At 33.8% G+C, this 24,375-nt stretch overlaps 1 protein-coding gene across 2 annotated transcripts; it reads right to left on the reverse strand.

Moving 5' to 3' along the window:
- Positions 1 to 1,799: 1,799 nt before the first annotated feature.
- Positions 1,800 to 13,325, reverse strand: LOC111992100 (protein RNA-directed DNA methylation 3). 2 transcript variants are annotated; one of them, XM_024023911.2, is made up of 18 exons: positions 13,095 to 13,325; positions 10,399 to 10,652; positions 10,129 to 10,284; positions 9,848 to 10,006; positions 9,687 to 9,770; positions 8,871 to 8,938; positions 8,434 to 8,769; positions 8,288 to 8,339; positions 8,065 to 8,220; positions 7,807 to 7,959; positions 7,582 to 7,684; positions 7,337 to 7,486; positions 7,194 to 7,248; positions 7,036 to 7,100; positions 6,719 to 6,776; positions 5,041 to 5,074; positions 4,865 to 4,925; positions 1,800 to 4,769 (listed from the first exon to the last, which is right to left on the reverse strand). In XM_024023911.2, the coding sequence occupies exons 1-18, from the start codon at positions 13,267 to 13,269 to the stop codon at positions 2,095 to 2,097; spliced, it is 4,794 nt and encodes a 1,597-aa protein (XP_023879679.1). In that variant the 5' UTR covers positions 13,270 to 13,325; the 3' UTR covers positions 1,800 to 2,094. The 2 variants fall into 2 exon arrangements, with proteins under 2 accessions (XP_023879679.1, XP_023879678.1); XM_024023910.2 differs by having other exon boundaries at positions 5,041 to 5,077.
- Between the last annotated feature and the right edge of the window lie 11,050 nt (positions 13,326 to 24,375).

Below are 24,375 nucleotides of genomic sequence, written 5' to 3' on the forward strand. Positions count from 1 at the left end.
GCTCCAACAATTAAAAATAGTGGTTATTTACAATCATTCAAAACTAAGAATTCGCTGCATCCTTGTTTCAACCCGTTCATACTTATTTTCACCATCTCTCTCCCATGAGGTTTTATTTCCCTCTTTACAACAAGTAAACTTTCTTGAAGTCATCACGCCATCTTTTTTTCTTTTATTGCACCATTCTTTTCGAATACTAAATCCAAAATTTCTTCCACACTCATTATAAAAGTCATATGCCTCTTGTTCAGAACCAAATTCAATGCCAAGTTTTGGAATATAATCAGTATCCAATTTTTGACTGTCATCATTGTTTTCCTCTTCCATGTAACTGTTAAATATAAATCAAAATGTATAAGAAATGTGAATTACCACTGAAAAATGAAAATAAATGAATGAATGATGGCAAAACTTTTGTAATCTTGTACATTATTTGCCTAAATTTATTAACGAAAGAAAAACTCATAGATTTAATAATATTTAGCCTAAACTTAATCTTTTAATTATTTTGACTTCTCATAAACATAGGATTGAATAAGAAATCAAAAGTAAAGATGAAAATACCTTCTCTGATGGTTTGCAAAGAAATTTCTTCTTCTTCTTCTTCTTCTTCTTCACTCTTTTTTCTAAAGATTATACTAAATAGTTCTAAAATCTGATTTGGTAGGCTGGAATAAAGAAAAATAAATAAGAAGAGAGGAAGAACTTGGGCGGCAAAACATATTTTTCTTATTGCTATTTTTGTATTTTGGCGCTAAGTTTTGAAATTGAAGAGTCGATGAAATTCCAAAAAAAAAAAATAATAAAAACCAACCATTAACGTTGACGTGAGAAGAACCAACAATGTTAGTCTTGGGTGGGCTTTGTTAGTTTTTACTTAAAATTTAATGAGGTAGCATTGAGTTTTTAATCTCCACCATTGGTTTATTAGTGAGTGACATGGCAACTTTTATTTAAAACAAAATGAAGTATTCAATTAAATTTTCACTGAAAGTAAGCCAAACCCAATAAAAATACCATTAGACTTCAGAGAAAGCACCAACGGCTCTTTGGAGTTCGGACTATCACCAACCTGGCCTTTTTGGTAGGAATTCCTCTTGAGTTTGGTCCCCAGTATCTTAAACTTACAACAAACAAAAAAATCCCTCTAAAGAAAGCATTATATTTAATTCATAAACATACAAGAAACAAAAATACAGATCGGTTTTGGGAATTCTTGTGAACCACTTTGGGTTTATTTGTCTTCTGCAGTCCCCATGGGTGGGTTCAGGGTTGAACACAAGACAACCTCCTTGGTCACTTGGTTTGAACCACGGTGCTGTCACATTGAGGTTAAGTTTTTAAGCATTAGGCTGCATTAAGAAATACCCCACAAGAAATGCACACCCATCCGCACTGCAGATTATCTGATAAAGTAGACCTCTCACAAGCTTGAGTCCCAAGCACAGAGACTAAAGATCACATATTCCCTAATCCTTCTTAACAAAATAAGGCATTTACGCACACATGCATGCACACACACGTGTACACATATTCTGCACATTTCAAAACTCATTACACCACTTAGTAGCTAGCACCTGTTATATAAGATAACCACCAATTGCACAGCAATATCTGTACATAAACATCTAAGGTTCATATAAAAATATAGCATCAAAATATTATACCAGCCCCAGCACGCCACGCACAAATTCGGTACATTAATATCTAAGGTTCATACACAAACAAAAGCTATAGCATCGATATATTATACCAGCACCAGCATGCAACACACACACACACATTAATATCTAAGTTCCTTAACAAAAGCTATAGAATCGATTAAATTATACCAGCACCAGCATGCAACACACACCCAAATTCTGAATTTCAAACTCCTTAGACCACTTAGTAGCTAGCACCTGGTATATAAGATTATAATAACAACCAACTGCACAACATCAGCCCTAAGTAGTCAATATCAGTCAATGTCTCTCACATAGGAGTACATTAATCTAAGGTTCATACACACAAAAGCTATAGCACAGACAAATTTATACCAGCACCAGCCTACATGAGCAAATTTTAAAACCAAGGTTGACTTGCATCTTTTGATTAATTCCAACCAGATGACTGAGTCTTACCCCCATTACCTGTTCCTTTGTTCCAACCTGAACCCTGGCTATTCCATCCACTAGATTGATTAGTAGTTCCACCACTTCCTGCATTAACAGCTTGATCTCCATTCCCTGCATTATCTGAACCTGTTCCTTTGTTCCAACCTGACCCCTGGCTGTTCCAACCACCAGATTGATTGCTAGTTCCACTACTTCCTGCATTCCAACTATGCGACTTGTTCTTATCACCACTTCCACTGTTCCAGGTTCCTGCACCATCTTTGTTTTTCCACCCCTCTCCTGCATTAACAGCTTGATCTCCACTCCCTGCATTATCTGAACCTGTTCCTTTGTTCCAACCTGACCCCTGGCTGTTCCAACCACCAGATTGATTGCTAGTTCCACTACTTCCTGCATTCCAACTCTGTGACTTGTTCTTATCACCACTTCCAATGTTCCAAGTTCCTGCACCATCTTTGTTTTTCCACCCCTCTCCTGCCCCTTTGTTCCAGTCAGAGGGCCTATCCTCACTAGAGTCATTTCTGCTGTTCCAAGTTCCCGCACCATCATTTCTGCTACTCCAAGTTCCTGCACCATCGTTACTGTTGTTCCAACCACCACTTTGATCCCTCCTTCCACGGCCTCTACCTCCAAATCCTCCTCTGTCTGATCTACCTCTACCGCCAAAACCACCCCCGTCTCCACCTCTACCACCAAAACCACCCCCTTCTCCACCTCTACCTCCAAAACCACCCCTTTCGCCACCTCTACCACCATAACCACCCCTGTCTCCACCTCTACCTCCAAAACCACCTCTACCTCTAAAGCCTCCTCTGTCTGAACGGCCCCTACCTCTACCTCCAAAACCTCCGCCGTCTCCACCTCTACCTCCAAAACCTCCCCTATTACCAAAAGTCTCAGTTTGGTCTTCACTTGCATCGCCAGATCCAGAGTTCCAATTACTTTTGCCCCAATTAGAACTCTGGTTCCCACCTCCATTCCAATCACTTTTTTTACCCCAACTAGAATCCTGGTTTCTATTGGCATCACTTGTCCCAGCGTTCCAACTACTTTTTCCGCCATCCTGGTTTTCTCCAACATTTGATCCACTTTTCCAACCAGAACTTTGCCCCCATCCAGTTGCTGAACCTTGATCTGAAGTTTTTCCACTGTTCCAGCCAACCCCTTGATTTTTATGCTCACCCTCTTCTTTATTTTCAGTGGTCTTCTTATTCCAGTCAGAGGACCTGTCTCCAGACGCTCTGTTGGTATCCAAAGTACCCCATCCAGATGATTGGTTTCCATCCATATCATTAGCTTTACTGGTCCACCCCATGTTTTGATTTTCACCAGGACCTTTTCTTTTGTTCCAACCAGCTCCATCATCCCCAGCACTTCCAGCTCCTTCATTAGCAGAAGACTTACTGTTCCAACCAGATGACTTGTCATCATTTGAAGCTTTTGGAGCACTCCAATCACCACGAGAAGGTTTTGAATTGTTCCACTGGTCACCACTTTCACCAGTCTCCTTACCTGCTCCCCATCTTTTGTTCCATCCAGATCCATTATTATCATCAGGTGCATTTGCATTCTGACAACCATCATCTTTTTTACCCCAATCAGAAGCTTTGGATTTAGCCCAACCACCTGTTTGATCATTGTTCCAACCAGAAGGATTCCCTGTTGACATTCCATCACCAGTCCAACTATTTCCCTGACCACTGTTCCCACCAAACTCTCCCTGACTCGATGATCTTCCCCTGCCAAATTGATCTCCACGCCCTTGACTTCCTCTACCCCTTCCTCTCCCGCCAAACCCACGACCCTCACCAAATGCTTTTGGCCTCGCCCAACTATCTTGCTGTTCTGTATCCTCTTTATTTTCCACCCAACCCTTCCTCTCCACATTTGTATCAGCTTGTTTACCCCACGAAGACCCTCCAGCTGATTTATTCCAAGAACCTTCATTTTTATTCCAAGATTTTCCATTATCCCCAACAGCATCTTCACTGGTATTTTTCACATTACCCCAGTTTACATTTTGACTTCCACCAGCAAATTTGGCTTTATTCCATCCTGCTTCATCAGTTTTTTCTGCATCATCAGCTTTGCCCCAAGCAGATCCCTCACCAACAACTACATCTTTGCCTTTGTCCCAAGATTTCTGTTGATTCCATGACCCAGCTTCAACTGTGTCTTTACCTTTGCCCCAAGAATCTGGCTGACTCTTTCCACCAGTTGGGCTTGCACTAACACTCTTACCCTTGTTCCAGGGTTCCTCAGATGTTTTCCAACCATCTTGATCATCAGACACTGTATTCTTTTTCCAGGTGGTCACAGCATCATTTGAAGAATCAGTTGGAGTTCCAACTTTAAGGTTTCCTTTGCCCCAATTGTCTCCAGCAACTTTTGAAGAACTTCCCAGACCTCCATCAGGTGTAGATTTACCCCAGGATGATTTCTCATTAGCTGCTGCAGCACCCCAAGATGAATTTTCTTTAGCTGTCCCAGCGCCCCAGGATGATTTTTCATTAGCTGCTGCAGCACCCCAGGATGATTTCTCATTAGCAGCTGTCCCAGCGCCCCAGGATGATTTCTCATTAGCTGCTGCAGCGCCCCAGGATGAACTCTGATTTGGAGCCGCTTTGGTCTCCCAAGCAGCATTTTCCACATCTATTAAATTATAACAGAGAAACAATGAACCAAATTTACACAATTGATGAACTTATTATAAATTTCATAGCTTATACAGACAGTGTTCTACATACCTTTTTTGGCATCATTGGCCTCAGAACTGAAAGGATTTGCTGAACTGGACTCTGGCTGAAGCTGGTATCACCAGAAAACTTTTGAATTAAGAAATTGCCACAGATGAATGAAAAACTTAGACACACACACAAACACAAAGATGAACTGAAATATATAGAGGAAGTTCAGAACCAACCGAAATGCCTGAGGCAGGGAAACTAGGCCAAGAGCTACTGCAAGAAATTGCTCACCAGGGTCAGAATATAAATAAAAAAGAAGAAAAAGAGCATGATCTCCTGCAAGAAATTGCTCACATAGACATAAGATATCTTTTTTCTAATAAACCATTTGTGGAATGATAAACAGACAAACAACATGACATTCTAGAGTGAGGCAGTGATACTAGTTATAAGTTCACTCCCAAATTAGAACTGTGTTTTATTCAATGTGTAGATCATGAGTTAATGCATCAGGTGCAGTTTGAAAGCAGGGCTTGCCCCTGAAAGAAAGGCTGAACACCAACAGGCCAGAATCATTTTTTGATAAATACAATAGGGGACTTTGAACACATGATGTCTATTACAAGATGATTGCTCTTTACCATCAAGCCAAGACACTAATAGTTTTCTTTTTGGTGTAGGTGGGATTCAAACCTAGTTTGCCCGTACAATGACAAAAGTCTTTATCAGTTGTGCTTACTAGAACCCACACCACCAAGCCAGAATCAATAACAAAAGAAAAAAAAGAAAAGATGCATAGAACAAGAAGTCAATAATGCAGTTTCATTGTTATGTACATTATTCGTAATCTACACAAAACCTACATGTAGAACCATCCTCACCAAAATAGGAAACCCAATTATAGCCTACAAATTATTAAATCTTCTAGTGATTTCTAGAATACACTCAGCAATACTACCACACTTCCATTTCAAATAAGTATTGTCATGATTAATCCAGTGAATTTGAGCAGTCGTTCAGGTAAAAAGCAAAAAAGCAAGTACTTCAACTAATCAGATGAAAAAATCAGTCCAAATTTTATAACACAAATAAATGTGAATAAAGAACAGTAGGCATCCAATTAGAAGAGCTTCAAATATATATTTTCTCAAAGTGAAGTCATACAGCAATATACCTAACATCCTGTCATTCGTAAGTGTTTTAATTAAAAGGGTGAACCCCCCACTTCCGCACTAATCTTGCCTAATTAATGGAACATTTCTCATTTTAAAAGGCTCTGCAGGACCTCCATTATATTCAAAAGACCAATGAAATCAGCTCCTACAATTTAATTGGAAAACTAGAAGTAAAGCACAGAAGTTCAACCATGTGAAATCTACTTTCCCACATATATCATGTGGTTTTTTTATTCACTCAATCCTAGACCATGATCAATGCTTATGCATGACATTCTTACCCACATTTAAACAAATGTATCTTTTAATAATTGCACAGGTTGCATAAAAAATTTAAAAAAGAAAAGAAAAGAAAAAAAGCACAGGTTGCATAAAAAAAGGTTCATATACCAACAGAGCAAGTGATATTGAACAATTAGGCAAATCATTTATAGATGGTTTGGTTGTCCTAAAAATTTGACATCTCCATTCACATTTTGTACAGTTTGAGAAGAACAAATCCAACACTGAATGGGGAAATTCAAGAGTCACAAGCTTGATCGTGAAAAGTTTGAAAGCGATGGATTTTGATAAATATGAAAAGATGACAACAAGCCCTAAAGCAAAATAAATAAATAAAAAATACACAACATCATTATGCAAGGTCCAGTAGCAATCTCCAACATATGCTTTAAGATTATTTTGGAAAGTTTTACAGCAAGAATTGAAAGGGAGATACAAGATATCACCAGAATAGTACCTTCCTCCAGAATTCCACCCAGAACTCCCTGCTGATGTTCCTGCTCCATCCATCCAATCTTAAAAATAAAAAATAAAAAACAGAGGAAGAGAAATTCCATAAATCACACTCCATAAACATTAAGCTGAAAAACTAGAAGAAAAATATATATCTTAAATGAAACGAAATGCAAGGTAAAATAATAAAACTAAAACTTTGTGTTACAGAGGGAGAATCTTCTCCGATGTGCAAGTTTGATAACATGCCAGTGCATATTTTCATGAATATACTGTTCCAGAATTTATTTTCAAACTTTTAACAAATAAATAGATCCCTACCTCTAGAGCTGCCTTCAGCTCCAAGCAGATCAAATGGTTTTAAAGAACCGGACTCCGGATCCTCACTTTTAAGTTTGTAAGAAGCAAGTTAGAATGGATATTGTGTAAAATTAATCAAAATCATATCGAGAAGAATCATTATGGTTGAAAAAGTGTACCTCATAGGTACAGTAGAGCTTTTCCCACGAACCTCAGTAAGATGCTCACTTTTAACTGCAGGAATAACAACACGTGGAAATATGTCAAACCAGTAACAAAAAACCAAATCCAACAGAGTAAGAGCTGACCATCATTAACAAACCTGTAAGAACCTTGTGCTGAGAATCAAGTTTCACCGTAACATCAGAATGGCGTATAGCTAAAACACGGCAGAGGTATCCCTTTAGAGGACCAACACGGATTCTCAAGGTTTGACCAATGGAGAACATTGCATCTTTATCCCCACGATTGACTGCATTGAAAAACATTTGTTAAGTAGGCAGGCATAAGTCCAGGTATCCACAGCTGATAGCTCAAAATTAGGGCTCTGAAAACACTAATACATACATTCCTGACGGTTTTCTCTAGCTTGCCATGGTTTTTTTGGTGAAAGAGGTGACTTAGGAGATGATGGGAAGTCTTCAAAACCAAAGGAAGATGATTCACCACCCTGAATGAGGGAGAACAAGGATTATTAAAAAGAACACCAGGAACACCTCTCCACCTCCTCCTCTCCCCCACCCAAAAAAACATAGAACTGTAAAAAAGGAACTATGGGTGCTTTCTCACAACCTTTTCAACCTTTTCATTGCACACATCACTAGATAATTTGACTTTCTCACACATTTGAGACTTAGCACAGAAATAACCACCATTTTCTGCTTCATTCTCATCATATAAAAAGATGGTGCCTCTGTAGATTTGCCTAACAATGCCTTGCCTACCCTGCAAAGTGAGATAAACAAGCATACAAAGTTTAAGTCTTCAAAGGTTACCATACTCCAGAAAACTACATTTAAAAGACATTTCAATTTGAAACTAGTTTCAAACCTTAGATGGTCCTTCCAAAACCCTGATAGTATCACAGGCAGATATGGGCTTCATGTGCTGATCTAAAGCAGTAAATTTCATATCAAAGGGCCCACTCTTTAACTCTTTCAGTTGGACATACACCACAACAGGTCCTTCTGGACCCTCTTTCAAAATCTAGAATATTAAATAGGAGGTAAGTAACCAATAATAAAAGAAAAAAGAAAATTAACTAATTGCATACCTTGTAACTATCATCTTTCTCAATGCCTATGATAATTCCAAAATCTTTCCGGCTGAGGTAGCAAAAAGAACAAATACAAAGAAGTTAGATAAGAATAAGGAATATAAATGGATAATGAATGCTATGTAAGTTTGTATAGGACTCACCCAAAACAAACAAGATCATGCAGGTCAAAGCTGTTCACACCACTAGATCCTGATGAGCCTTCTCCTTTCCCACCACCTTTATCACTTCTTATAACCCGTTTTTTCTTTCGCTCACCATAAAGCTGTGTAAGCCACTCCAAATCATCAGTTTCATTATTCTCAGAAGATTTAAACTTCAGGAGCTCCTCTTCAGATGGCAGAACTCCCGAGCAGCTTAAAGAATCTATTGATACTTTCTTGTATAAATATCCATCCTTGAGCATCAGACCATCAAGAACCTCAAAAAGCTTGTTGGTGTCACGATCACGTCTGTACTGAATAAGAGGCCGGAACTCCCTATAAAGGTTTAATATGAACACACACACATAAGAAGCTGAGACATCCAAGATGAACTATAAAAAAAAATAATAAAAAAGAGACAAGATTATGCATATTACTCAAGTTCACTTGTGCTGATCAATCTTGGTGCTGGAGTGGAATTTTTCTTGAGGCTAACTCCCCCACCCTGTAAAAAAAGGATGTTCTGATTTTAACACACACAGCACCACAACTTCTAAACAACTAGATATCCAATTAAACCAACATCTGATTGTAACAAACTTAATTGGAATCTACTTATTTATAGTGCTAAGAAAAAGGGTCTAGCAAATAAAAAAAGGCAAAAGGGTTCATGCTTAAAGTGTTGCAAAGACAATGAGAGACCCAAAAGGTACACTGGTTTAAGAAAGGCCATATAACAGGGTTGGCCACAGAACATGGCTGTCTAATATCTTTGAGAGGCTCAGTTCATAGTAGAGTAGGCCAAGTTCAACTGAATATCAACACCCAACATTTCTTGGTTGCATGGAAACTAAGAAGAATATTTACATGACAACACATATTTGAAATTAATTATTTATAACTATTAATGAATTGGCAAACCATAATTTTGAGAACATCTACACATCCTAATTTCCCCTCACAGGGAAGGGGGAATTATAATGGGACAACTCTACCGTTTAAAAAAGCAAGAGATGATATACAATTATGGTAAAATATAAAAAAGGTAACATAAAATGCAAGTTTTTGCCTTGGAAATGGCCACTGACTCTGAGACTTGTCATTGCCAATTCCATAAAACCCATCATTTAAGAAGGTACACAAATTTGATGCAGTCATTTTTTTATATCAAATGATACTGGCAAAAAACATTAATTATTTCCATGAAAATAAAAATAAGGAAACTACTGCAGGAAAAAAAAAATTGGTATTACAAATTTTGCAGTCATTGCTTGTAGATCAATTCTTGGTATAAGCTTCACTGTTGCTCTTTTTCGTGCATCATTCACAGCCACAATCTACAATAAAAAAAACATATGTATATAAGTAAAAAATGCAGCCAGAGAGAAACAAAGTCAAATTGAGTACACAGTACCTGTGCCAAGTCTCCCTTGTATTTCCCATTCTTCACACGAGCCCATGAGCCCTCAGAAACTTCATTGCGCGTAATTCGGGAAGATAACAAATGAGAAACTTCATTTTTTGGGATTATAGCTATTCGAGATGAGTATATAGTAGTAAGCCCTTTACATGCCTGAATACAAATTCATATCATAGCCTTTAGTCTACTAATAATAGCATTGGCTATAGGAGAAACTATACTAGCACTGGCAATCACAATATCATCAGATTATCCAATATGCAAAAATATATTACCTCAATAATATCAAATTGCTTGTCAGCTTCAATGTAAATACAACCCTTTATATGATCAAGAGCAAATGCAGATATTATCTGAAGTTTGGTACCTAATGATTTCAAGTCTACATACTTCTGCATAAGACAAAAAGCTGAATTCCTCTCACGTCCAACCTACAGTGAACGAGTTTCAATTAAACACAACACAATGGAAAGCTGAACACAAGGGAAAGAGAAGTTTTAAAATAGGCATTGTGAATTATCAAAACAATACTCCAAGTACTATACCATGCATTTAACTTTCCAGATGGTTGGATCTCTAGCTGAAGGTATAATATTATTTCTATCAATCGATCTTTTGTTCTCAAAATCATCCTCGCCATATCTGACGAAATTAGAACCATCCTTGTAGCGTTCTTCCATCATTTTATCAAATTCTTCCTCATTCATCTCCTCCTCTTTGGGAAAAAGGGGAAGGCTCTGGGCTTTTCCTGGTTCCTTGTCAATTTTTGACTCTGCATCAAAATCTTCTTCCGCAAAATCTGTTCCCAATGATTGGGAAAGAGAGCGGAAGATAAATTAAACATGCCCACATTGATCAAATTGCAATGTTATAAATTTTTTATTATTATTATTATTATTATTATAATTATTATTATTTTTGGGTTTGGGGGGGGGGTGTTAATGAACAATAAATCCAAGTAAAATTGATCAAATTACATTGTGCCATCAGCACTACTGTTCTGGTCTGAAATCAAAATCCAGACTGAATAACCAGCCAGAAGACCATGATCTTCTTTATTTTATTTTGGTAAGTCACAGATGCTCCTGATGGTCTTGAACCCAAGCCCTCCACCCCAACACCCCCCCCCCCAAACAAAAAAAAAATAAAAAACCTTGCTCTAACAAGTGGAGGGTAACATTTGAGCTTGACTCATTGGAAAATCATGCTCCTTCGTCAACAAATGTTTTTAAGTTTTTAACATCAAGTGGAGCAAAGCATTTATCTTCACATCAAAATCTTTTGGTGGCACCCTAAATCTATATATAAAACAATATGACACAGTTGTAGACTAAATGCAATAAAACAGTTTGATAGAGTTGTACTCTTAATGCATGTAATGTGCAATCAATAAGCGAATTCACTCATGACGGCACATGCCAGGCCAAAAGGATTGAGCACAAGAAACCTTATTTCATTTCAGGTTGTACACTAAAATCATAGATCATGACCCATCTTGGTATAAGTTACATAGAAAAAAATAGCCTCTAAATTCAACTCCATTAACTCTAACTAGAATTACATCTTCTATTAAATCTTTCTATTAACTCCATTAACTCTAACTAAGTGCTGGGGTTATTCAAACTGTTCTTCTGCTTTGGAGTTCTTTTCTACCCTTAGTAGTGCCACTTAAGTTGCTTCTCTTATTATGTTTTTAGTTGTTTTTGTTTGCTGTTTTTTGTGTTCACCATCATGAACACCTGTAATGGCTGTTTGCGTTTTTCTTGTTGAATAAAAGTCTTATTACTTATCCAAAAAAATAAATCTTTCTATTCTAGTCTATTCTCAAATTGATACATGTCATCATAATTTTCATGTCAACATATGCATTGAAATAGATCATTGATCGAAAAGTCATATTAGACCAGTTCCCCTCATCCATCCAAACAAATAAACAAATAAATATTAGCAGGAACTTCTGGCTCAATCTCTCCCTCAGGAACAATCAATCTAAAATTAGATAAAAGGCCTCTTTTAGGCATAAATTTTCACCACAGCCCATTTCTACTCCTACTTTTACCAATATGAGGTGCCACTTACCTTTTCTCAACCAAGTTTCACTAACAAAAACTATATCTGTAGCAAACAACATGCAGCCAGCCTGGGACATCTCCCCAAAAATGCTCAATAAGCTTATGACAAATGAGACAAGATAAAGGTTTGATGTTGGTTTGTGGCTTTGATGTCCACAATATCCGATTATACTCAAAAGTCTGAACCATGAAAAAAACCCTGCTACATAATAGTAGCCCTTGCATCCAGCCTCATTATAACAAGAATTGAAACCAACCATCTAATAGAGCATTCAAAGAAAGAAAAGTTACAAAAAATGTAAAAATCAAATAAATGAACCATTTATGTATATCGTATATATTTGCTGCACATAATAATCAAAGCATGGTTTTACAGGCACTGCCAACACAATTCACCAGAACTTAGTCTGAGACCAGCAACCATGGCGAAAACTAGTACATACACGTGCAGTCTTTCAAGTATATCACATATACGTCCGTGAATGCGATGAGAGACTACAAATTACATCATTTCTATTCTGTACTATTACTACAAAGAAAAAACATTTTAACAATCACATCCTAAAAGCCAATAACCTGCATGCAACTAAAGCAGCAAAAATTCAACAGCATTGCTAAAAAATCGAGCACCGTAAAGGCGTAAACCTATTACTCAATCCATTGTCCCAAATCATCCAAGCAAAACCCCAAACCAAATTTAAAAATTAAAAAAATTAAAAAAAAAAAAAAAAAAAAAAAAAAAAAACAGAGACAAACACCCACATTTTTCAATCAAACCACACAGAACCCTAAAACACTATGATCAAACACATTTCAAGCTGAACACCACAAAATTCAAACGAAAATATTTAAGGAATTTAAAAAAAGAAACCCCAATTTTAGCTCCGCATAACCCTAAAATCCAAATTTTTTTGTTAAAATTCAAAACCATTTTCACTAATCAAGCTCCAAAATTGTCCCCAAGACCCTAAATATTCCCACCAAAAACCTGAACGCAAACAAAACGACCATCCAAAGCACCAAACATAGAGAGAGAAAATTTGAAAAAAAAAAAAGTAGGTCCATTTCAAAAAAATCACTCCAAATATCCACCTCAAGACCCTAACCTAAACACACACGAAGATAAAGAGCGATCATACAAGAGAGAGAGATGGAAATGCATTATATACCAAAGTCATCGTCGAAGTCGAAGCTGGAATCGGAGTCCTCGCCAGCAGCGTCCTCGAAGAACTGAAGGATCTCGCGATTCCTCCGCTTCTTGCCGCCGGTCTTGTCATCGTCGCCGCCCTTTCCTTTCCCGGCGGTGGTTTTCCCGGCAACGCCTTTGCCCTTACCCTTCTGCATTTGAAGAGACGAACTGAAAGAAGAGAGAGAGGGTGTGGTTGAGAGTGTGACTGGTGACACACTGGACCGAAAATTTATACGTGGAATCTTATGTGAATTTACAGTCTTGTCCCTTTCTCTCTTGGTTTGTGATTTTTTTTTTTTTTCATATTTGGGGGATAACCGATTTATATTTGTTATTGCTAGTAAATTTACCTTTTAAATCTTATATTATGGTTTTAAATTTAAAATTTATTCGTTTCTCAAAAAAAAAAATTTATTATATAATCCATCAAAATAAATTATCCCATAATTCTAAAGTTTTCAGTTAAATTCCATACTTTTTATAAGATTTCTAATGAAACATTCTATTAATTTTCCTATAAGATGTCGTTTTTATTTGTAATTCAACAAAATAGTGTGGATTTCTTCAATATTATTATAAAAGAAACTAATTAATGGATTAAATTGAAACTGTTTTAGAAAATAATGTGTTTTAATTTGAAATTTTTGAAATTATAGGTTTAAATTGAAAACCACCCATATATGTTTAATCTCTAATAAAGTGATGAATTTGGTTAATGATCTTTTACTTTCTTTTCTTTTCTTTTTGGATTAGTAGGCTTGTTGCTTTTGACATTGTATGGTTGTGTATGGTCATTCAAATATTGTTATAAAGGCATATGAGTAGGATATATTTTAACCATTTTGAGTTATTCTGGAGTGCTTTGATACGAGTATGTGAACTATTTGTAATCTGTAATTTCTATAAAATTATTATATCTCTAACAGATTTAAACTGATCCTATTAAACTTTTATAGGCAGGATTTTTATTTATTTTTTAATAATGGATACTTAGGAAATATCAGAAGATTAATATGCAACAAATAAAAATTTGTGAAGTATGTTTGAAGTTTTAGAGTACTAGTCTCAATATTTTCTTTATTTACACCCAGGAAATATCAAAAGATTAATATGTAGCAACTACCATGCTAGATAAAAATTTGTGAAGTACGTTTAAGTGCTTGCTGTAACAATACGTTTGCGGTAGTCTATTTACGTAAAATAAAGACTTAGATATTGTTTCTTAGATTCTCCTTTTAAGATTCTGTCATGTGATTTTTTTTCTCATGAGATGAAAGTATATTTTTTAGTTAAGTAGTCTCGTGGCTAAATTTTAAGAAGGGAACCGAAAATACAGTACCTAACTTTTATCCTTTACATAGTATTTATCAAAATATATAATTTTAATAACTTTTATGTAAAAGCATTCACATCAAAAATGTAAAAAATGCTAAAAACTCATTTTAGCAACTAATTCCACAAAAAACACACTTCAGTAAGGTTGCTATACTAAAAAATTTTGGCAAGTAACAGTAGACTGCCATAAATGACAGTCTACTATGGCTCAACACCTAAAAAAGAACCAAAAAAAAAAAATTACTTCCTCTGTCCCACTTTTTTTGTCATCTATTTCATTTTGAGAAGTTTCAAAATATTGTCATATTTCTAAAAATAAAAGTTATTAATTTATTAATGTTCCTATTATACCCTTATTAATTTACTAATTCAAATTTTTGATAAATTTTTTTAAGGGTAGTTTTGGAAACTTATACATTTTTTTAAAGTAAACAAGATAATAAATTATGTTCCCTTAAAAAATTTGACTTTTCAAACAGAACAAAAAAAAGTGAGACAGAGAGAGTATTACTTCTCTCTCGCTATTCTCTCTCTTTTCTTCTTTCTTTCTTTTTTCTCTTACCAGTCTCACTTTATTCTCTCTTTTCTTCTTTCACCGGCCTTTCTTTCACTTTCTTTTTTCACCCCAAGAGAAAAACCTCGAGATTTTAGGTTTGAGTCTGAGTAAAATCAAAAGAAAGAAAGCGAGATAGAGAGGATGGCCAGAGTAAGGGGCTGTTGAGCGAGGATGACCGAAGCGTGGGGTTGTGGGTTTATGGAGGTGGCCTTGTGGGTATGTGGGTTTGCTTCAAACAAGAAGAGAAGAGATTCATACAAATAAAAAAAGAGAGTGACACTATGAGAGAGAGAGAGAGAGAGAAATTAATTTAAAAATGAATAGTTTTTAGATAATGTGAAAAATATAAGTTTTAATATTGGGTATATTGTAAAGTGTGTTGTTAAAATAGATAAATTAATTTTTTGAGTTAATAAATGTTAAAAATTTTAACTTCTTTGCTGTGAATAATGTAAAACTAAAGTAAAATTAAAAAAAAAATAAAAATTTGAGAGAGAAATTAAAAGCTATGAGCTATCTTGTTTTCAAAAAAACCAAAAATTATATTATTGACCAAAAAAAAAAAAAAAAAAAAAACAAAAAGCTAAAAAACTTGTCCCAACACACTGTTTTTTTTTTATTTTTTATTTTGATTTTAGTAACACACTACACTACAGTCTCACTATTTTGGATGTTTGATAATCAAAATTAAAGTTCTACCAAAAAAACTTAATAATAAATTAAAGACTCATGTCACTAACTAATATTAAATAATTGGAAAGGACAACAAAAAGTTTTTTCTTTTAAGAAACGACAACAAAAAATTGTGATTGGGGTTAATATTTATACTGCTTCATTCCATATTCCACAATAAGTTCAATTGTGGTCCTTTCACATTCCACGATAAGTTCAATTGTTATATGCTAATTAGCAATATCTAGCACAAGACGGTTCATATACGACGCAATCAAAATTGTCAAGAGCTTTTTGTAATTCAACAAGTTTGTTTCTCAAAAGAAAAAAAAATTTCTATCTCAACAAAAATATCCAAACCCATATTCTCGCTTTTTATTACAACTATTGAATTATAATTTTTTTTTTTATAAAGTTGATCTAGCTTTTTTCCTATGATCCAACTTACTCAAGAAACATGGATCATAAAAATTGGGGTTGTTCTAAATAAATATCTTACCTAATTATCACATGCACAACTTTTAAAAATAATTTTATTATAAATTTTTACTATTAATTTTTTACTAACATTGTTTAATAGATGAATGGTTTTGTTCTTATCAACTTTTCGTTATTCTACTATTTGGTTTTATTTTTATTTTTTTAACGTAGGTATACTTTTGGCCCTTAAATATTGGGGCTGTTTTCATTTTTATCCTTTACCTTTCAAAAAAAAAAATTTGGCCTTCATGTTTGATTCATTATCGTGTTGGCTTTTTACTTTTTAAAAATTTATTCTTGTCCATTATGTTTTTATTTTTTGTTTAGCTCTTTATATTTCAAAATTATTATTTTCATGAAGGGCTAAAATGAAAGGTCAAAATAAACGTAAGGGATCAAATAGAAAACTAAATCAAGTATACTTTTAAGGGGCAAAAGTATACTTGATTTATGAAGGGCCAAAATGAAAAATTTGAAACTTAAAAGACTAAAATGAAAACAATTTTAACTTTTAAGGCCAAAAATATACTTTAAGCTTGTAATATACAACTATTTTTTTAATGTTTTTGTAATATATAATTAATTTTTTTTTTGTATTATTATAAACACTGGTTTAAATTTTACACTAATACTGTATCTTACTAGCCGCCATACGCCAATACCATGTGTTTCTGAGTTTTTTTTTTTTTTGACAAGTACCCATAGGTGTTTCTAAGTAAAACAACAACATAGTGAAAACAAAATTACACTAACAATATTTTATATGATGTATGTCTAAATTTTGCATCTCATTCTCTACCCACGGTCTCGTTATCATATAATTTATAGGTTGATAAGAAATCATAACTTGATTACCATGTCAAATTCTTCATATAATGGAATTGTAAGTGCCACTAATGAGTTGGCATAATACAACGAAGTAGGAGAAAAAGAAGAACACTAGTCTTAGGCCAAGGTTTGAGGACAGATACCTATATTACATTGCTCTCAAGAACGATTTGTTACAATATTTCTCTCTCTGGGATTTTCTATGAACCTCCCCCCCCCCCCCAACTTCTTCTTGGAGGATCTTTTATATTATATAGCTTCTTTTCAGGTAATTTTGACCTTCCATTTGTTAATCATGTAGGCCATTACTTGAGTGCTTGTCCTATCAGACACCTTTCTAAATCTTCTGTGAGTTGCGGCAACCAAGGCAACACTGTTCAAGGATCTTCTCCATATAAATTCTGCAAGAGGGTTTGGTGGGGTGCAATAAATGTGGTGACAGCTACCTTCCCTTCAGGCACATCAGGACTAACCCCTTCTCTGAAGCTCTTCCTTTATAGTGTGACCTCCTCTGGTAATGTGCCATCGACGTGGCAAAGGCTCACCTCCATGGCCTTGCCATCCAAGGGTATAGTCTCCTCAGAACTGCATTGGCCTCAGATATGGCACCTGGCACTATTACCTTATTGAATTTCTGTATCTCACAGGAATTCCTTCAAGTTTATATATCATTTATCTTTCTTTGTAAAGCATAATTCACCCGAGTCAATCTACCTCTTCTTTGCTTTCAAGGACAACGGTTCAATTCCTATGTGAGTCTTTATTTAATTAACTTTACTTCTAATTTTTTTCAATGTTTAGAAACTTGGATTATTATGATATTCTCAATTATTTGAATTGAGGTTTCCACATAAATTCTTCTTAAAAAAAGAAAAGAAAAAGGTTTCCACTTAATTATGCTATAGTTTTTAATTGTTGAATTTATAACTTTTTTCAAAAGGAAAATAGAGTAAAATGAATTACTTTTCTTTTTCTTTATTGAGTTTGTAAAATGGATTACTCTAAAGTCTAAAGTCCGAATATCAGTGAAATTCAATAATTTTTTGGGATATAAATAATATTCAAGAACTCAAACCGTTAGAGGTGACGTGTTCTTGATTATGCAAAAAAGCTTGAAATTTGGGCTTTTTTGCGCTTAAATCTTTTCGATCTGGGCTGGAATTCGGTCCCTTTTTTTGGGCTAGAATTTGGTCTTATCATCAAATTTTCACAAATCCGGATTTGATTCAAAGAGAGCCCAATTGACCTTTCTTTTTATTTTTTAATGATTGCGGGTGTGGGCTCTTGGGCCTAAAAAGATTTGTCATTGTTCCTTCTAGATACGTATAGTTCATTTCGATTTATGCAATTTTTCTCCTAATAATAGTGTTAGTTTGGATTGCGCTGAAATCGTTTTTCAGCGCGTTTGCATCTCTATCAATACGTTTGCGTCTTTGTCAGTAGGTTCATATACTGTTCACAAAATCTATAAGTTGTCTAATTCAACAAAATTTTCATTGAAATTAGGTCCCACAACACTATTTATATATTTAAAAATTATTTTGCTACAGTGTCTTTAGTTTTCAGTAATAAACGACATCCAAACAGACCCTTAGTATTAGTTTGGATTACGCTAAAAATGTTTTTCAACGCGTTTGCGTCTCTGTCAATGGATTTGTGCACTGTTCATGAGGCCACAAGTTGTCTAATTCATGAAAGTTTTCATTAAAACTGGGTCTCACGGCATTATCAATACATTTAAAAATTATTTTTCTATGGTATCCAAACAGACCCTTAGTGTTAGTTTGGAATCTTTGGATTGCGTTGAAAACGTTTTTCAACGCATTTGTGTCTCTGTCAGTGGGTCCCATGTACTGTTCATGGGACATGGATTAGTTTGGATTACGCTAAAAACGTTTTTCAACGCGTTTGCGTCTCTGTCAATGGATTTGTGCACTGTTCATGAGACCACAAGTTGTCTAATTCATGAAAGTTTTCATTAAAACTGGGTCTCACGGCATTATCAACACATTTAAAAATTATTTTTCTATGGTATCCAAACAGACCCTGAGTGTTAGTTTGAATTGCGTTGAAAACGTTTTTCAACGCATTTGTGTCTCTATCAGTGGGTCCCATGTACTGTTCACGGGACCCACAAGTTGTCTATTTTAGCAAAATTTTTATTAAAACTGGATCTTACGGCACTATTCACACATTTAAAAATTATTTTGCTACAATATTTTTAGTTTTCAATTTTTAATAATAAGCGATATCTAATCAGACCATTTGTGTTAATTTGGATTGCGTTAAAAACATTTTTCGACATGTTTGCGTCTCGTCAGTGGGTCTCGTGCACTGTTCACGGGACCCACAAGTTGTCTAATTCAGCAAAATTTTCATCAAAACTAGGTCCTACGGCACTATTTACACATTTAAAAATTATTTTGTAACAATATTTTCAATAATAAATGGTATCTAAACAGACCCTTAAAATTAGATTTGAACCGTAGAAATGAGCTCAATTATATCACTGAGCAACCAACCTTGCATATGGAACATATAATTTTAAAGTACAACAACAACTTTAAAAGTTGCTAAAATAGTTTTATTGGCATGTTAGAAACTTTTAGGACATTGTTATTGTAATTTTCACAATGGAACAAACTTTAGAATTCTCACAATCCCAATTACTTGAAAAAACAAACATTTAAGGATTTTTTTTTGGTAACCAAAATTCTCTCAATTTCATCCTATTAGAGATATTCAAGTAGATCTGAGCATCAATTGGTGAAGAAATTGAAGCCATAGCCTATAGCATTTACTACATACTTGTCGCTGTGAAGAAAATCTTCAAGAGACTCTTGGAATTAGTTGAAGGGTTCCAATCGTGATTATGGGTTGTAATCCGTCGAAACAATTCATATGGTTGAAAAGTTCAAATTATGTTCTGGTGTAGTGGTTTTCTTTCGTTGATTATAAAACTTCTCCTATCATAGTAAATTTGCTTCATTGGATAAGGTTTTCCCGTAGTGGGTTGGAGTTTTCTACTTTGTTACCATATCACAGTCGTCATTGTGATTGGTGACACATTTTCGTACCATATGTGCTTTAATTGTTTACACATAATTCATAAATAGACATAATCAAATAATTTGTTAATTCACTCAATCATAATCAACAACCATGGTATAAAACCCTAACAAAACTCATTGGTTGTGGAAACTTATTTCACTTAGCTTTTGGATCTCCCTCCAACATTAAGCATACTCCAACACACAAATGAAATTAGTTTGAGGAAAATATTTCTCAAAATATGCACTACAAGAAAAAAGGCTTAATACAATGAAAAAAGTCATTGTAATAACAACTAATGTCGTTGTAATAGGTGTTATTGCAACGACAAAAAAGTCAATGCAAGCCGTTGTAATAAATCTCGAGGCAATAGGTTTATGCAACACTAAAGTTTCATTGCAATAAATTTCACATATTGCAACGATTTACTTTAAAAATCTCGTTGCAATAGGTTGATTTTTTTAATTAAAAATAAATAATTTTCTTAAAAAAATTTAAAAATAAAGAAATAATTTTTTTAAATAATAATTTTTCATTAACCTGTTTTGCAATTCAAAAACCATATCTAGGAACTATACTAACAAATTAAAGATATGCATAAAAGATGAAAATTTGAAATATTTCATTTCAATACGTATGTCAAAAAACACAAATATATACACAACTTGTTGAGTTTACATTCAATCACATAGTTTCAAAAAGTATGCAAAAGTCAATACAACATGAAAGAAAATTTTCTTCTCGAAGGTGTTATCCAAGCATGCTTCATGACCATTTCATTGACGTACCACCTATTTTGGAAAAAAAAGAAAAAGAAAATAAGTATAAAGTTGAAAAACATCACATTCACAACACAATGACACCAATATACACCATCATTGATTCTAAAAAAAAAAACATATATAAAACAATACAACTTGAAAACTGTGCAATAAAACAAAGAAAAATCAAATTAAAATTTAAAGAGAACCAAAAGATTACCTGAAAGTTAAAGAGAAAATCTTTAAACTAAGAAAGAGTCTCTCCAATGAGACTATGAATTAATTAAGAGAGACTGAAATTTGAGAGAGAAAATTTAGAGTTTGTAGATATGAGAGTGAGATGGAAATTTGAGAGATAAGTTTTGTAGTTAGTAGATAAATTTGAATTTTGAGATATGCTTAAGAGAAAGAGGGAAAGTGAAATGAGAAAAAAAGAAAAAAGAAAAAAAAAAAAGAGACAAGTGTGGGGGGAGAGAGAGAGAGATGAGAAAAACACGGAGATAAGTGTGGGTGAGAGAAAGAGGGAAACTAAGATGATAAAAATAAAAAAAAATAAAGAAAGAAAGAAAGAGAGAGAGAGAGAGAGAGAGAGAGAGAGAGAGAGAGAGAGAGAATTTGAGATTTTTTAAAAAAGCAAAAAATAGGAGATAGAGGTGGGTGAGATAAAAGGGAAACAAAGATGAAAAAAGAAAAAGAATTAGGCGTGGGTGATGGTTAAATTTGAGATGAGAAAAAAAAATAAGAAGATAGATGTGGTGAGAGAAAGTGGAAAATTGAGATGAGAAAAAAGAAGAAGGAAGACATGTGTGGGTGAGAGAGAAATAGTGAGATGAGAAAAAAAAAAAAGGATAGACATTGGTGAGAGACAGTGGTGGAGCCAGGATTTCAAGTCAGGAGGGACAAGATTAAAAAACAAGATTGATGGTCAAATTAATCTAAGAAATATTAATCGATACTAATACAAAATAAATAAACGACTATGTGCTAAAGCCATTGTCATACATAATCTGATATAAAATTTTACTTTAATTCATTTTTTTTATTTCTAATTTAATTTACTAAATTGCAAAATCTACTTCGATACGAGCTTGTTTAGAATTTGACCTGGACATATTACTATGAAGTTGTATATATTCCTCAATCCCATGAATGCTTTCAAAATGTTATATAGACATTTGAGTTTATAGCAAAAACTCAGGTTTTGTTTTTGTTTTTGTTTTTTGTTTTTTTTTTTTTAAGATTAGCAAAAACTCAAGTTGAGATTGAAAATGGTTGATTACAAGAGAAAAAAAATTGTAAATAAGAGGCGGACTGGTAAGGTGCTACAGTTTGGTATCACTATATTTTTTTCCCAGTCCTATTAAGCGAAGTTGTGTGCAAAACCAATGTACTAGTAGGTGGGACCATTATTTAATAAAAGTGTTGCTTCAATGCTTTGTGAATGTAAAATTGTCTTCTTGTTGACAAGTTAGTTATACATATATGGTAAGAATTAAAAAGTTGTTTCTGCTAGGAGGGGCCTTTTATTACGTTTATTAATAGTTTACTACTTATACATAGAGGATTTTTGAGAAGGTCAGGGGGGCAGCTGCCCCCCCTCGACCCCCCTCCCTCCGCCCCTGGTGAGAGAGAGAAAATTAATAAAAAAAATAGCACAAATTTTCCAAATTTTCTCCCTACTCAATTACTCACCTCTATTACATCAACAAAATTTGTTGTGAAATAAAGATTTAATGTATTGCAACAATATAGTTCGGTGTGAAATAAAAAGATTACCTATTACAACATTATATCTCAATGTAAAATAAGAGTTATATATTACAACAACACATTATTGTTACAATCTCATATTGATATAATAAATTTAAGTTAATATTACAAAAAAAAAAAACAACAACAACAACAACAACCTGGAGATGCAATAGTATATATATTACATCCGTTATTTTTTTTGTTGCAATAATACTTGTTGTATTATGTCTTTTTTTTCCTGTAGTAATGGCTTTGTTCATATTGTCTATCTTCAATTTCTCTCTCATTAACATACAAAATATAACTTTTTTTTTTTTTTTTTTTATCAATCAAATGGAAGAAGAAGAAGAAAAATTGTACGTACTCGCATGTTCCACGTGATAATTAGTCTATATATTTTCAGCATTTTTTTAATGAATAAGAATGATTATATAAATAGCAAACTACACTCCAAGTGTACGTAGTTTCTGTTCTTATATCAAATTATATAACGAATATATATTCATTTTATTATTAATTTGTCATTTTCTTTTGTGTCACGCAATGACAATGTTTGTCATCATCATATTGCTCCCCCAGATGTAATGACAACTATGGTTTCTTTTATTCCTCGCCACCGCAACCCCTCTCCTGTCTTACCATATCATGATGATGACTCGTTTTGCATATATGTTTCCATATCATGGGGCTGGATATTGATGTTATAGTTTATACCAGTATAATTGACATAGGTTCTGCAACCCAAGTTAGATATATATCAGACAGGCACTCTATATGCACTAAATTCAATTCTGAATTCATTGTTTTAAGATTTAACATAAAGCTCTTGTTTTAGGTTTCACTTTCTTGATCAATAAATAATTGATTTCTTCATCATATCATCAATGAGGCAGCAGCAAAAAAGCTTTATATTGTTATGAATAGGTTAGATAATTGTTATATATAGTCATGAAACGTTGACTAACAAAAATCAACTTATACAGTCTGTTCTCAGGCTAAATTTATATTCGAAGAAAATCAATGAACTTCAAATCTTTGTCCAGTCATGTCTACGTCATATACTTTTTAAAAATTTCAGAAGAAAGTTGACCTAAAAATGGTTTTGGTTGCATTCCAACTTCACTTTCGCAATATGCTTGAAAAAAGTGCTAAAAGATTGTAAAACTTATTGATCTAACAGATGGCTTAATTAGCTTTATTTTATTTGTGTTTTTAAATCGTTATCTTACTAAACAAATATAAACCTCAACTTCTTGTGCATATCCGGGTTTTACTCAGTGGTGGCTCCAGGGTTTTTTTCTAGAGGGGTCAGAATTAGCGGAGCTAGGAATTTATCGTGGATAAGGAAGTAAAAAATAAAATAACTAATTTTTTTTTCTTTACATACCACTTCCATACAATATAACTATATTTTACAATAGTCTAAAAAATTATTAATAATTTAAGGATTAGTAAGACAACAACTATTGAATACATAAACAAATAGAATTAAATAACTAATTATACATTCTTTTAAAACAACTAATCATACATTTAATAAAATACAAATGTAGAAGAAAAGTGCAGGTAAATTAATTTCATTCTGTTATAAATGCCAAAGTAAGCCAAAGTCTGAGAGGGAAAGTTTTTTTTTTTTTTTTTTTTTTAATGAATAAGTTAATAAAATTCTCACAACAATAACTATGTTGTGAATCACAAAAATTTTATAACAAAATCTAGATGGTAGGTAAAAAAAGTTATGTTAGTTGCAGGTCTAAATAAAAGCCAATTACAACTTACTACTTAATTTTTATTATGAAATTATTATGAAAATATTGTGAAAATAG

This window comes from Quercus suber, unplaced genomic scaffold, assembly GCF_002906115.3.
Source record: "Quercus suber isolate HL8 unplaced genomic scaffold, Cork oak 2.0 scaffold_176, whole genome shotgun sequence".
Taxonomy (NCBI): domain Eukaryota; kingdom Viridiplantae; phylum Streptophyta; class Magnoliopsida; order Fagales; family Fagaceae; genus Quercus; species Quercus suber.

Bases quoted from the DNA above. Each gene is read 5' to 3' on its own strand.
- LOC111992100 (XM_024023910.2), bottom strand. From the start codon at position 13,269: ATGCAGAAGGGTAAGGGCAAAGGCGTTGCCGGGAAAACCACCGCCGGG. The intron at 6,777-7,035 runs GTAGGGATCTAT...TTTATTTTTAAG, and splicing joins AGCTGAAGGCAGCTCTAGAG to ATTGGATGGATGGAGCAGGA. The intron at 4,770-4,864 runs GTATGTAGAACA...ATAATTTAATAG, and splicing joins GGCCAATGATGCCAAAAAAG to ATGTGGAAAATGCTGCTTGG.